At 40.2% G+C, this 15,070-nt stretch overlaps 2 protein-coding genes across 3 annotated transcripts in view; one reads left to right on the top strand and one right to left on the bottom strand.

Annotated features, from left to right (window-relative positions):
- CTNNA1 (catenin alpha 1) overlaps window positions 1-15,070 on the top strand; it is a 186,105-nt gene that overhangs the window by 115,901 nt on the left and 55,134 nt on the right. The window lies entirely within an intron of this gene.
- LRRTM2 (leucine rich repeat transmembrane neuronal 2) lies at window positions 1,516-8,037 on the bottom strand. Its single transcript, XM_077911871.1, has 2 exons — window positions 7,364-8,037; window positions 1,516-7,020 (listed from the first exon to the last, which is right to left on the bottom strand). The coding sequence occupies exons 1-2, from the start codon at window positions 7,365-7,367 to the stop codon at window positions 5,474-5,476; spliced, it is 1,551 nt and encodes a 516-aa protein (XP_077767997.1). The 5' UTR covers window positions 7,368-8,037; the 3' UTR covers window positions 1,516-5,473.

Genomic DNA, 15,070 nt, shown 5'->3' on the forward strand with positions numbered 1-15,070 from the left:
TTAGAGAGGCTTTGCCAGGCTTTGCTCTTGGGCTTCCATGTATAAGGGGATGGTGTATGTTCAGTTTGCAGACTTTGCAGGATAGGATGTCTCTTTGTACTTGGCTTTGGAAATCCTTCCTCTTTAATCTCCCCTTTGGATAGAGGAAGGGAGGCTTAACCTGTGTCCCTAAAGAGTGTTCCAAAAACTTTGGCTAGTGAGGAGGAACTCAAGCTAAGGAGAAATGTTTGAAATAGCTATGATTTTTCACCTCTCTTTCCTTTCTCTCTTTGTGAAAGACAATTTGTAGTACATTTTGTCTAAGGGAGATTTGAGTACCCAGCTGGTTAGATATATTTAAAGAAGGGAAAAAAATCACTTGAAACAGACCTTGAAGAAATCTATTATAAATTTGAGTGGGAATCTGAGAATGCTGTGGCATGCAGGCAAAACTAATTAAAATAACTGATAAAGAAATGAGATGTAGCTTTACTTGGGATTTTCAAGATTTATGTGTTCGAGAATTAGGTTAATAAGCCCTTTTAACTCCATAAAATATAGGAATTTTGTTCTTTGTGCAATTTGAAACCACCATCACCTGTGCCCTCTAGTGCATAGCTGATGAATTTGACAGTAAAATTTTGTGCTGTGGTTCCTGCCTCTGCCCTTGTTACTGCTTTGATTCCTGGTGTGATAGCTCTCTTAGCCTCTCTGATCCCATCATCCCTGGGTGAAAGTTGTGGCCTTGTTTCTTCCGCCTGTATGGTCCTGCTGCACTACTCTGGGCCTAGAGGAGTAGTATGTGCATCCTGGCAAGTGTGGCTATCCCCCTATGCTGCCCAGGCATAGCATGCTTTCCTGGGGGTGTTTATTCTGAGGGAGGGACACTAGTTAAAAATCTCACCTTTCTTATCCCTATCCATATTTACTGAGCTGGTGTCTCAGAGTAGGGTATAGTAGGTCACGTGGGGATCTTAGTATGGTCAGCACTTGTGGGCATCCCTCCTGGAGTTGTGATATGTAAGGTGCTCCTGACATCTGCTCCCACCAATGGACCCCCAGTGTAATGGCCAAGTTGCTGTTTGCTGGGTACAGGCAACCTTTTTGAAGATCCCCCAGCCTGTGGTGGCCGTCCACTTTCTGGGAAGACGGAAAGCCAGCCTTAAGCCCTGTGATCCCCACAGATAGCTGTTTGTCTACTTGCTAAAGCTGGTGACAGAGCAACTTCTTATTGCATAACTGCTAGTTATTGGCATGGTAGGTTTTTGGCTAGGCCTCCACACCCCCCACCCCACCTCCACCCCCGCCCCCGCCCCCACCATGACCTTTACTTTGTTCTTAGCTCAGTTTAACCTTTCACTCAATGAAGACAGTTGATGAGCTGCCCTTTACTCAACTGGCACATTCGGCATTGTAGAGAATACTGTACAAAACAAATGTTCATTTAAGGTTTCTCTATCTGTCACAAATGGTTTTTCAAGTTTCACATGTCAAAATTGATAGCCTACCAAGGAAAAGCTTAAAAAAAAAAAGACGTTCACTTTTTACAGTATACACAATTTTAATAACAAATCTTTCCTGTACACTGCACTTTGTTACCACCCCGGACCCCCATTATAATAGTATTTTCTTCCCACCCCCCAACCCAGTTGCCCACCTCCCAGCAAAAACAAAACAAAACAAAATGGCTCTTAAGGTGATTGAACACAATGTGTTTGGACACTTTTAGTGTCCAGTCTCGGTGTTGACAGGAAGTTTTGCCAAACATTCCATGTATCAGACTTTTTTTTTTTTTTTTTTTTTAAGATTACCAAGGAAGAAGAATAGGTTAGTTGAAGGAGTAGCCGATGTTTCCAAATGTTTGTAATAGCTGTATGAAAGCTTAAACAGTCATTTTCTATTTGTTTTTGGCCTTATTCAAGTACTATGAGTTTGCCCTAAGTTAAGAACAGAAATATTTTATTATCTATAGATGACCTTATTATCCTTATCTTCATCTTTTTCTGGTTGAAGCACTTTAGTCAATAAAATATGAAGATCATGTCTCAAAACAGACTTTTGAAATAGGTCTGTCACTGTATTGCTCTATTAGGAAAATGATCACATAAGTCAGCTTCTAAAAACATTCTTTTAAAATTTCATATAGATATATATCCACATTTTAGGGAGAGAACCAGGCATTTATAGCGTTTTGCCCTGATAGCATGTGTAGGAAGTATGCCTTAAGAAAATGATATGCCTGTTTTGAATTTTAGGATTTGGACCTAGCGATACAGAGGGCTCATTTTTATTGGAAAGATAGAGTCTAGCTCTTGGTGACTAGCATTAGAATAAGCAGATGGATTTTAATAATTAGTGGAGTTGGAAAGTTCAATCAATTCCATTCATTGAATTGGTATAGAAATTAACTTAGGCACATTAAGAAATTACATGTGTTAGTGCAGATTTTTGGCTTAAAAAATTAGTATCTTTGCTTTTTGATGTTGGCAGTGGGTATTCTCTGAGTTGTGTGTGGATTTGCAGAATTTATCAGCCCACTCTCATTTCAGAAAAGTGATTGAAATCCCTGGCAAGCTACAGAAATGAATATAAACGATTCCACAAGCTTTTGGTTACTAGGTGGGTACAGTATCATGGCTTTCTTAGCTTTTCTTTTTTGCAGAGAGATTTAATTCTTTCTCTGGTTCTTAATTAAATGGTCTTTTCCCTCTAACCATAAAAGTGAAAAAAGACTGGGGTTAGGGGGTAGGCGCCGAAGAGGATAAGACTATACTGATAAAACAAGAGCCCTGACATTGCGTTGCCAGGATCTGCAGTGTAGCTGTGATGCTCTTACACCCCAGCCAGTTGGTAAAAAGAGGACATATGACTAACAGTCTCATCTTCAAACCTGTGCCGATACCGAAGCACAAATAGGCCAAAATTAAATGGAATCCTGCCTTCTACAAGCAACTGAAAAGGGAAGTTTTCACTTTAAATGAAAAAGGAAAATGTCATCTGGCACTGTTAGTTACTTTTCTCTGAGAGCATTACCAAAAAAATGGAGGGCAAAAAATACTATGGTTTTCGGCTGGAAAGTATTCCTTGGTTGCTTTGCTATGCAGTTTCCAGAATTTACTGAATGGCCTGCTTTTCCAGTTTACTTCTCTACATACATTCAGAATTTTGTCAGTTGATTTTAGCAAAGGTAATCTTTAATGTGAGAATTCTCAGCCAATTATTTCTCATCCTTCTCTTTACAGTTTCAGTTAATGTTGGTTGTGGATGGAAAATACTTCAGTGCTATCCTTCAGGGCTAGTGGATTCTGTGTGTTCAGGACACGGTTGTATTGTGACGGAGCTGTGCCCTGACAAATGGCCATGATTACCCTGATAAATGGGTTGGTAAATTTTAGCTCATGGAGCTCTCATTTGTAATGGGGCTTCTGATCCAGCCCCTCCATAGGGAAGCCATGAGCTGTGCTCTATGCCGTAAAATCAGCTTCTGTCGCTGCCCAGGCAGGCCCAGGGTCTGGTTTAACAAGAAATGCTCACCGCTCAAGATCAGCTGAACACAGCTGGGCTGAGACTTTGCCAAACTAATTTACCCACCTTAAAACAATAGAGAAAGCACATTTTTACCTTAATTTATGATCTCATCTGCTTTTTTACTGAGACCTTTTCTTTGAACTGTAGGTAGATACCCCTCTCTTAGTATTAAAGAAAAAAATTAAAATTAAATCTGATAGTTTAAACTGTAGTCTTAGCATGTTTGCTGTTCAATCCTGGGAAGAAAATATGCCTTGAATAGAAGGATTTCATGTTAATGGTCATCTTAAGGAAAAGATAACCTTTTTTTTTTTTTTTTTTTTAAATGGTAGCTTTCATTTGTGGAAAAATTCTGCATGAATTGGTGACTTGGATCCTAAATCTCAAATATATCAGTTTATTTGTAGAAATCACAATCAAAGAAATGAAATACTTGCAGCCTTTTTTCTGTGTGAAGAGTATGGCATCATTATCATTTGTTAATTAGGGAATGTTTCTCTTAACACTCTTTCCCTTTCCAGCTGCAGGTCCCTGGGCCTTGCCCTGTTTGATGCAGATTGTGTAGTTAACCTTTGCTTCACTCTTGGCTGCCTTTTAGCTTAAGCTGAACTGCTTCTGTGGGTCACATTTCAAACTGCTGCCTTTCCCTTTCATCCCTTCACTTCCATGCCACCTCTGAGTTACCACTGTGTGGCTGCATAGGCATTTAGAGTGTTCTCCCACGGGAAGGCTTGGAAGGCTTGCTTCACTAATACGTTGTTTGCTTCACTTAGAAGGAACTGCTCTTAACAGTGTTGATATGTATCTTTACTAAACAGTAAATTTTAGCATGTAATATTTAGAAAGTAATTTTTTCTTGGTTCTATTAAGAATCAGTGTTATGCCTGTTGCTAGCCAATTATTTTTAATTGGGCTTTTTGAGGTTTGAAGATCAGGAAAAGGCAGAAGAAAGAGGTTTAAACCCCTTTGTCAAGGCATCTTTGATCGAGGAGTGAGGGAGAATTTTTGTGTGTGCTTTCAAACTAGAGGGAGCAGGTCACAGGATTGTTAAATTGACTCAGTTTATCTCTTTTCTCTCCAAAATAGTTTCTAAATCTTTTTTCACATGTAAATGTAAATATAGGATTTAGTAAACTAATTAGTAAAATGGTGATATAATACTAGTTTAAAAAATTGTCTAAATGCCACAAAAATCAACATTTCCATTCTAAGTCAAACTAGAGATGTAGCACATGAAGTCAGTGTAATTATTTACTATTGATTTCATTGTAATGAGACCTTTTCACAATCACTTGGATTCATTGTTTAAATATATTAAAGAGTCACTCAGCTTATTAGAATTACATAAAGGGTTCTGATTTCATAATGTGGATTTCGATAGTATCTACCAACCCAGGCAAAAACTCTAGAATAAGAGTGTTTAATATTTAACAGTCTTCAGCATACATGAAATTCTACTTCCCACACTGGCAGTAAATTGTAGATTTGAATAAATACCAAATTATCATATAAGAGAACTTTGCTAAGCCTCCTTTTAAGCAGCAAGCCAGTTGTGGTACTTGGGATGGAGAGCAGTGATCTAACAAGTATTGATCCATATCTTTTTCTGCTCGGTAGCTTCTTTCCAAACTGTTTTCAGTAGAAAAAAATAACATATGGAGATCTTAGTGTAAATGTTTACACATGATAGTATATAATTACATACATGAAATGTCTTATTTTGAAGTAAGCATTTTTAGACTTCGCAATGAGTGTGAATTAATATGAGTTTTGCTTCATATAACACTTAAAATATGGTTTCATTAAAAAAAATTAAAAATACTTCAACACTTCAAAAACTTAAGTTTCCACTTGGTTTGGAAAATTAGGCTTAATGTCACCATTGGTAAAAATTAGGTATGTATTTAGCCCCTACTATGTAAAATAGGTTACTTATCTGATGTAATTTTTGATGATGGGTCGGATATTATACTTCACATTCTTTGTATGGCAGCTGCTGGCATTTGCACTGTCCATAACCATTAATGATGATGAAGGGTCCTTCATGGGTGGGTTCATATTCATTATACGGTCCTTGGTCTGACATGTTTGACATATGGAGTCGTGTTTGGGATCGGAGCTGCCTGTGGTTCTGAATCATTGAGCACTGCCTAATTCTTCTTAAAGTGGGAGGGCAGCACTTCCTGGAGATGAACACTATAAAAATAATAAAAAAGAAAGAAAACAATAAAGCCATTGTTCCTGTAATTACCCGCTGAGTGAAAATGGCATTGTCTGGTTCGGGAAAGTGTTCCTCAGTAGTAACTGCTATGCCTGCAGTAGTTGGGATTTCTTTGTCTCCCACATGGTAACTTGATGAGCTTATTCTTTTTGTATATTCTGTGGTTGGATCTCTATAAGTTGTAGCCATGGCAGTGACAGTGGTTGATAAATTCCAGCAGAGCTGAAATCCGTGGACTGCATCTAGTATATCCTCTCCTTGGGTGTGGTCGGGGCTGTGACATAGGATGGAATGTTCCCACCGACCTTGGAAACTGCCCAGCCAGGAGGCCAGTGCACATATTCGAGGGCTGCATTCCCACAGATTGCCAGAGAGGCCAACGGTTGTGAGGGATCTCAGGGAGTTTAAGATCTTGGAATCAAGGCTATTTAACTTGTTGTTATCCATGAGGAGAATTTTAAGATTAGGCATTGTTTCAAACACTGTCAGGTCGATGGCTTTGATTTCATTTCCAGTCAGATCTAGCTTTTCTAAAGTGCCCCAGGTCCACTCCATTCCACATGTCAAGTTGCTAATTTTGTTCCATTGTAAGAAGAGCGTGTGCAGACTGCTTAGCCGTAGGAAATGAGCAAAATTAATCTTCGTCAGCTGGTTGTGCTCTAGGTGAAGCTCTCTCAGTTTGATTAATCCTGCAAATCCATTCCGAGCCAAACTTCGCAAACGGTTTGTGCTCAAATCCAGAAACTCCAGACTACGACAGTCCCAGAACAGACGTACTGGGATAGTCCGCAGGGAGTTGGACCGTAAATGCAAGGTCTGCAGCTTCCGAAGGCCGTAGAAGAGCTCTGGGTGCAGAGATGACAGCTGATTAAAAGACAGGTCCAAATTTTGCAGGTTAATCAGTTGAGTAAAAGTTGTGTTTGGCAAGTAAAATATTTTGTTGGAACTTAAGATTAATTCCTTAAGTTTATATAGTCCTTGAAAAGCATCTTCTTTTACTGTTGAAATTTGATTGTGGTCTAAGTGGAGCCAGGTAAGTTGACTGAAGCTGGCAAATTGATCCCTTTCGAGCTCTGTGATGTGATTGTGCCTCAGGGACAGGCCCAGAGAGCCCTTGTCTGTGGCGTTCGGCACTGAGCGGAAGCCCTGAGAGTCGCAGTAGAAGAGCAGCTTCTCACAGCGGCATTTGGGTGGACACGCCATACCCAGGGCAGGCAGCATTTTTAAAACCATACTCATTGCATATATTGCTGCCAGCATAGGGGCCCCTAATGGCCACTTGAAATGTAAGCCTGCAGAATATAATTTAAGGAAAACAAGAAGATAGGATATTTTTCAGCAGAATGCATGAGCTATTAAAAAAACAACGACATTATGGCGAAAGCTTTTACTGCATACAACTTATATTTCCTTTGCTGCAGGAAAACTAACCTTGTTAGTATGACTAGAACAGAACTTAAACCATTAAGAAAACAGATAAAGCCTGGACTGTCATTAGTAATCTATGCTTTTACCTAAACCTCAAAATCCAGAAATTTGACAGTGATTTCCTTCATCAAACATGAATTCAGTGGCTTATTTTAAAAAGCCTGATTCCTTGCTGACTGTACAAGACACACAAATGCATGGACTTACCCATTCTTCTGAGCACATTGGAGGCTGCATTCAGTCGCGGTTGTTAGACTCAACGCAGTGAGTCTGTAAAAGGCTCTAACATGCAGGAGCCTTTGACCAGTTTTGTGTTTCTGTGTCCCAGGCTTTCTGAGTAAAATTGAATCCACCAGGGTGAGTTATTTTTTCCTTAGGATATTCCTCTCGAAAGCATTGGTTTCATTTTCTGTGTTCTCTCTGCTTCCCTCAATCAGTTTTGAATGTAAGTTATTAATTGCGTCCTCCTTCTAACTGCTCAGCTGGTTAATCAAAGCTTCAATCTCTCCTTTCCGCAGCCGTTAGTTCTCTCGGTCTTAACTTGTTGATGGCAGATGGGCGGCTTGTTGCAGAGAAGAGCTCCTGGAGCAGCATGAGTGCATTTACTGAAAAGCTTTTCCGAGAAACGGCACAAGAATGGAATTGCTTATGTGCTGCGACCACACAGAACTGTATATAGGCTGACGTCACCGGGTGACGTGTCTTTTGTTTGGGTTTTCCAGAAGCTTTACTGTTATAAAGCACCGTGCTTTGTAACAGTATCGGGGTCGCTGTAAGACCCCTTGATTATAATAAAGCGAGAAAGAACTCCTGACTTAAAAACATGGTATTCCTTCAGTGTAGGAAGCAGCAGTGAGGTTATAATAAAGGCTGCATTCAGGAAGACCCATTGAACAGTGAGTTGGGATAGCAGAGTGATGATTTTTAATGCTTGGAAGAGCCAGTATTAGACTGCCGATTCTGCAGAGGGAGATCATCCAAATAGGCAGGAGCCTGCACGATTTATGAAGTGCAGATTTAACGCCAGCCTGTGCAAGGTAGTGCCTGCTGTTCTGTAGTTTGGAAAGCTACTCAATCACCTTGTTGTCATACTTGTTTAAAATAGAAATGTGACTAGGATTTGCTTTAGATGTGTTGGAAAACTAACCAGGTGGGCTTGGCTTCTTTGTCATTAAGAGCTAATACCATAAACCCAGCATAAAGCGGGGGGTGGGGAGGGGAACCTTGCAATACAAAGTATTTGGTCACTCTGCTCCTTGAGAATTAAAGGGGAACTTGAATTAAAAAGAGTTCTTTTCTGTCTCCTTTTATAACAATGTTTTAATCACATTGCTGATTGAAAAATAATGCTGATTTGACCTATAGATGTCTTACTAGCTAGGAGAAAAGGTTAGAGTGATACTCTATGCCCTAAATAAACATTAACAGAGGAACAGAAATGATTTAGGACAAGCAGTAGAGCGTGGTTGGATTCTGATATAGTCCCTTATATTTACCTCTGAATCTCACCTATTCCTTCAGCTGAAAGCCTCAGCTGATGCTGAGTGTGATTTTGGGGCATTGTGGCACCCATATAACAGAGCATGTGCATACTTAAGAGTTCCTACCGGCACTCTTAAGAACTGACTTTGAGTCTAATACTAACTGTTATTGGAATCTCTGGTGAATACAGAAGGTCACTCATACTTTGGAATAGGATCTTTGCCTTGGTTGTTTTTACTTGACCTAACTGTGTCTTCTCCCTGTCGAATAGTGTCCTCACTTTTCAGAACTTGGTTATGAACCTACAGTTTAATGTTAAAAAAGATTTTATTCATTTATCTGAGAGAGCGAGCACGCGCTAGAGAGGGAGAACAGGCACAAGTAGGGGCAGAGGGAGAAGGAGAAGCAGGCTCCTTCAATGTGGGGCTCGATCGCAGGACCTTGGGATCATGACCTGAGCCCAAGGCAGGGGCTTAACTGACTCAGCCATCCAGGTGCCCCTGGTTCCATGTTTAATGTATGTAAAGGATTTCTCTAACATCAGTCATGTCATATATTCAAGCGTGACAAATGTAAGGTTTTTTACATATCTTACCTAATGTTAATTTGGCCATCCATGCCAATTTCCGTCATACCATTGGTGTTTAACCTGGAGGCAAAATTTTAAAAACTACTCATGGTGTCTGTGAAACCAGAACGGTCATTGGCTTCCAGGGATTTTATCCTCCTGGGCAAGAAGTCATCTTAGCTTCTGTGGAAGCATGGTACTGAAGTGAGGGTTGGAAGAACCTGAGGTCCCTTCCTCAGTGCCATGTGTAAAGGTGCTGTGCTGTGAAAAGAGTGGCAACTGCGGGTGTGTAGTCTGAGTCCTCTTAGAAGCAGACCCCATGATGGATTAGAAGTATTAGAGTTTTATTTGGGAAGTATAAAAGGAGAGAGAAAACAACAGGAATACCGTGAGGGCCAGTGGAGTCTTCAGACCACAGGGCAGGTCTGACGCCTCTGAAAGGAGAGAAGAAGGAAAGATTGGACAGTCTTAGACTGTAGTGCACCCCCAAGCCAGAGATAAGCTCCCAAGACAAAACTGCCTGTGAGTGAAACCCCACATTCTTTAGAATGAGCCTGTACTAGTACTTCCACATTTTCCTCCTTGCTGGTTAAGGAAGGGAGAAATCCTCTTTTAGACCTAAGGGATGCCACTCCCCCCACTGACCTTCATCTTTTCCATAGTCTTGTCTGTCCATAGGATACATGTTCTTAACCTAAGTCCATGGACTCGTTTGTAGAATTTTGTTGTGCATTTTTCTGTGAATAAGTTTTAATCAGATATTCATAGGGCCTGCAGTCCTGGGCTACAGAGTTCCTGCTCCTCAGGAGCATCTTTCTCCTAAAACATTGAAGGAGAGGGAATCTGATAGTAGTCCGCCCCCCCCCCTTTAAGATTTTTATTTATTTATGAGCGAGAGACAGAGACAGAGAGAGACGTGCAGAGACACAGGCAGAGGGAGAAGCAGACTCCATGCAGGGAGCCTGACGGTGGGACTCTATCCCAGGTCTCTAGGATCACGCCCTGGGCCGAAGGTGGCGCTAAACTGCTGAGCCAGTTTTTTTTTGTTTGTTTGTTTGTTTGTTTTTAAAAAGGAAAAGCAGTCCTTGGGATACTGTAAATGCCCTTATTGGATGAAGTCAGCCACTCTCTGATTTCAAAACAAAACAAAAAACAAAACCCCAACCTTCGCCAGGGAGAAGGAACTGGATTAAATTCTCCCTTGAAGTAACTACTTTAGTTCCATGTAGAGAAAAGCATTAGAGTCAATTGGATTAGAGCAACCACAATTAAGAATGAGTTGTATGTGAAAATTTAGAAGAAAAAGCATCTCCTTCCCCGTAGACGCTTGGTTCCTTGCAGCTCTTTAGTCTGCTTCCCTACTTCTTATATATTAACAAATGGAAAATGCTTAAATTATATTATCGTAGCACTGTTATACCAGATTTGTGGGCAAGGGAAATTGCTCCGAGAAGCACCAGTGCAATCAAGAGTAATTATTTTTTGACGCATCTGGAGAAGTGGGCAGTAATGCACAGGAGAAGTAGGTGGTAATACAGCATCACATACCCAGAGAGTTTCTTCTAAGTCACTAGGCATCTTGCTCACTGTACTTGCCTTCTCTTTGGGTTCAAAAGGTTCAGTCTCTGGAACCAAAGAAGATAAGGTGTTTGTCTTAAAGTTAGTGGATTACACGGTTTGCATTGATGGAATTTTGTCATTTTTTTATCTTGATCTTTCTTAAGCTCAAAGGACTAAACAGAGATCTGTGTTCTTTCTGAATTAAACTTGTTTTTGGTTTCATATTAGGACAGCTTTATTTTCCATTCATATGCCTTTGACTTAATTAAAGTGGCAGGACAGCCACTGGAAAGTACTATCCATATCATCTAAATTTTCACTGCTTTAGTTGTTCTTTATGACAAGGCAAAGGAGAAGTAAGATGTAATTCATTTCTCTGTGAATGGTTTTAAGCAAAGTGAGTCAAGCGGCAGGGCTTAGGTGCTGTAGTTACATGCATTACTCTACATGAAAGTTTGCTCTTAATATGTATTGCTGATTAAGGAGAATTATTTCCCTGCTCGGAGAGGCAGATGTACCGATAGATACATGGAATTTTCTGTTCTTTTGCAGTAGAGCCAGAGCTTGATTTTGAATTATGCTAAAAAGTCAAATGTTCCCATAATCATTCCCAAATCCAAAAATTGTATAACTCTAGCACCAGTGATATTGCACAAAGGTGCTCTGTAGAAGTATATTAAAATAAACCTTACTGCTGCCTGTCTTGATCGCTACTTGAAGGATCCCTTCACATTTATCAAAATGGGATAGTCATTTTTCCGGTGGAGGTCCTAGATATTATGGGTCTGAGTATATTTCCTGCTAAGAACCTTTTAGTGTTCCTAGCTGGGCAACCTCAAATTTGGGCCTGGGTTAGAGTAAGTGGGTTTTACTAGCCTTCTTTTGTAGAGAAGAAGGAAGGAAGATGAGAGAAAGATAATGTTAAATCCTAGAGTTGTTTATTTCTTTTAGACTGTATGTATTTGTGGCAAACACATGACTGTTCTTTTAAATTTTTTGATTTGCTATTTAGAAAAAAGGAAAACTCACTAAGATTTGTGCTGAACATTAGCTTGTCATCTTCCCAAGAAACAAGGTGTATAAGAGGCAGGTAGAATATATAAGGATTGATGGCCTTACCAGTTTATCATAGAGGTGGATAAAGATAGTGGATAGTCCCAGATGGAGCCAGAGGCATTCAGAACACTGGGCTCCAGGAGTCTTGGTGCTCACTAGACCACTGTCAATGTAAATAAATAGGTGTATGGTTGGGAATCTTTCTTTTTAAATGCCTTTTTAATAGCCAGCTGTCCACATAAGGACATTTTTAAAATCCCAATTTTTAAATTAGATCATTGTCCCTATCCCTGTTCTTTCTCCATTGCTTTTGATTTTTTTTTAAAAATTTTTTAAAATTTTTATTTATTTATGATAGTCACAGAGAGAGAGAGAGAGGCAGAGACATAGGCAGAGGGAGAAGCAGGCTCCATGCACCGGGAGCCCGATGTGGGATTCGATCCCGGGTCTCCAGGATCGCGCCCTGGGCCAAAGGCAGGCGCCAAACCGCTGCGCCACCCAGGGATCCCTGCTTTTGATTTTTAAAAGTCCTTTTGTTCTCTTTTTAGTAAACGGGACTGAGAAAGCAGTAGGTTCCACAGTGATGGTAAACTGTGTTCCCTTTGATGCTATAAAACTTTGGAATTTCTTCTAGGGTAGTTGGTCCTTGTGGGGGTGGTGTGGCTAGGGTCATGGTGACAGCCTAATTCTGTTGTTCTAGTGTTATATTCTGTGTCCAGGGCTAAGTAATTCGGCAGTAAATCTTGGGGTGATGCACTTGAGTCAGACTCTAGGTCAGGGAAAATCTTTCATAGAAGTTTGGTCTGGGGTATGTTTTAGCCATGAAGATCTTTTATTTCACCTAGCATAGAGTTCAGACTAAATAGAACTATCCTAAAGTCTTGATTAATTCACAGACTGATTGAAATTTGTATTGCCAAGCCCTTTTCTTACTGTTGTGTTGACAGTGGCTTCATCGTGGTCATGTTTCCCCCCTTCCTCTGTGTGGCAGGCTTCATTTTCATTTATTCTGAAATACAGCTCAGTTTGGATTTGTCTTTCCTGTTTCTCCATCTCCAAGTAGCTTTCTGTTTAGGTATGTTTCCTCCTGCCAACATAGGTGGCCCACAGGTATACATACAAAACCATTTGCACAGAACGGAATTAAGAGTTAACATACTCATTCATATTTTCTTGAATAATCTCTTTCCGTGTTAGAGGCCTTTGACCCATTTGGTTAAACTTAAAGGGGTGAATTTGCATGTATATTGGCTAGATGCTTGCAGTCTTAATTACTGAACCTTAGAAATGACATTAACTCAGAAATCTGGGGTAGAAGAACAGTGAGTGACATGTGCTAAGACAGCCAAAAAATTGAACATGTGATGGCATCAGTGCAAAGAAAATTAGTAACAAAAATTTGGCCCAAAGAGAAAAAGATCATTTCTTACTAAGAGAGGCTTATAGCAGACAGCCCAGGTGGCTCAGCAGTTTAGCACTGCTTTCAGCCCAGGGCATCATCCTGGAGTCCCGGGGTTGGGTCCCACGTCGGGCTTCCTGCGTGGAGCCTGCTTCTCCCTCTGCCTGTGTCTCTGCCTCTCTCTGTGTGTCTCTCATGAATAAATAAATAAAATCTTTAAAAAAAGAAAGAGAGAGAAAGAGAGAGGGCAGCCCCAGTGGCCCAGTGGTTTAGCACCACCTTCAGCCCAGGGTGTGATCCTGGAGACCCAGGATCGAGTCCCACGTCCGGCTCCCTGCATGGAGCCTGCTTCTCCCTCTGCCTGTGTCTCTGCCTCTCTCTCTGTCTCTCATGAATAAATAAAAATAAAATCTTTAAAAAAAAAAAAAAAAAAGAGAAGGGCTTATAGCAGGATGTCAACATTATAGTTGGGGTAGAGATGAGCCCATATCACTCAAACAGTACTGCTAAAGCTTGACATCCTGTGGGAGCTGGTTCTGAATCGCTGCTGTGTGTGTGTGTGTGTGTGTGTGTGTGTGTGTGTATGTATGTATGTGTGTATTTGTAAGAGAGAGAGAGAATGGGGGGCTCTTTCTAATGGCTTCATAGTTTTTCAATTGTAGGGCTATACCATAATTTATGGACATGTAGTTTGAGGCTTTTGGCTTTTCCAGACAGAGTAAAATGAATATCCATTTGATATCTTTGGATTCTCAGGCAAGTTTATGTATAAATTCTTTTTTTTTTTTTTTTAAGATTTTATTTATTTATTCATGAGAGACACACAGAGAGAGAGCGAGGCAGAGACACAGGCAGAGGGAAAAGCAGGCTCCATGCAGAAGCCTGATGTGGGACTCGATCCCGGGACTCCAGGATCATGCCTTGGACCGAAGGCAGGTGCTAAACCGCTGAGCCACCCAGGGATCCCCTATGTATAAATTCCTAACCATAAAATCACTGGGTTGCAGAGTATATATGCTTAAAATTGATAGACATTGCCACATTGGCTTCCAAAAAGTTTTAAATCATTTCATACTTCCCCCAGAAGTCTGTAAGTGTTCACTAACCACCCATCACCTCCCTCCCTACCCCCACAATGTATTTAACAATATTTTGGAATAGGTGGAAAATGCTTTCTTTTGTTTCTCTTCACCTATGAGTAGCAGTGAACATCATTTTGTATGTAGATGTATTTCCATTTTTGTTCCTTTCTGCTAAATTTGTTATTGATTTTCTTTGCATTGATACCATCACATGTTCAGTATTTTTCCTTTGTATTTCATTTGGTCATTCCCATGTGGAATTGGTCATTTTCTTAAAGATTTGTAAGCTATTTTTTATTAAATTAATTTTGGGGGGCACCTAGGTGGCTTGGTCAGTTGAGCGTTTGGCCCTTCATTTTTGACTCAGGTAATACGATCTTGTGGTCATGGAATCAGGCCGTATGTTGGGCCCAGCACTCCTCTCAGAATCTGTTCTCTTCCTCTCCTTCTGCCCTTCCCTGTACTCGTGCACACTCTTTTAAAATAAATAAATATAAAATAAATAAAATCTTTTAAAAATTCTTTTTTTGTTTAGTATTTTATAAATATTTCTTCCAGTTATTCATCTTTGAAAGATTTTTGCTTTATATGTTTAGTGTCTAAAATGATGAGAATGTTCTTAAAGAGGAAACACACACGTGCTGTATCCAACGCCAGTTGTATGAACATGAGATGTAAAATCTTCAAGATTCCCTGTTAACCCATTATCTTAATTGAGTAGAGCAAAGAAGATCAGAGTCCTTTAGAAAGTTTTTTTGTAGTTAACA

This window comes from Canis aureus, chromosome 10, assembly GCF_053574225.1.
Source record: "Canis aureus isolate CA01 chromosome 10, VMU_Caureus_v.1.0, whole genome shotgun sequence".
NCBI classification, from domain to species: domain Eukaryota; kingdom Metazoa; phylum Chordata; class Mammalia; order Carnivora; family Canidae; genus Canis; species Canis aureus.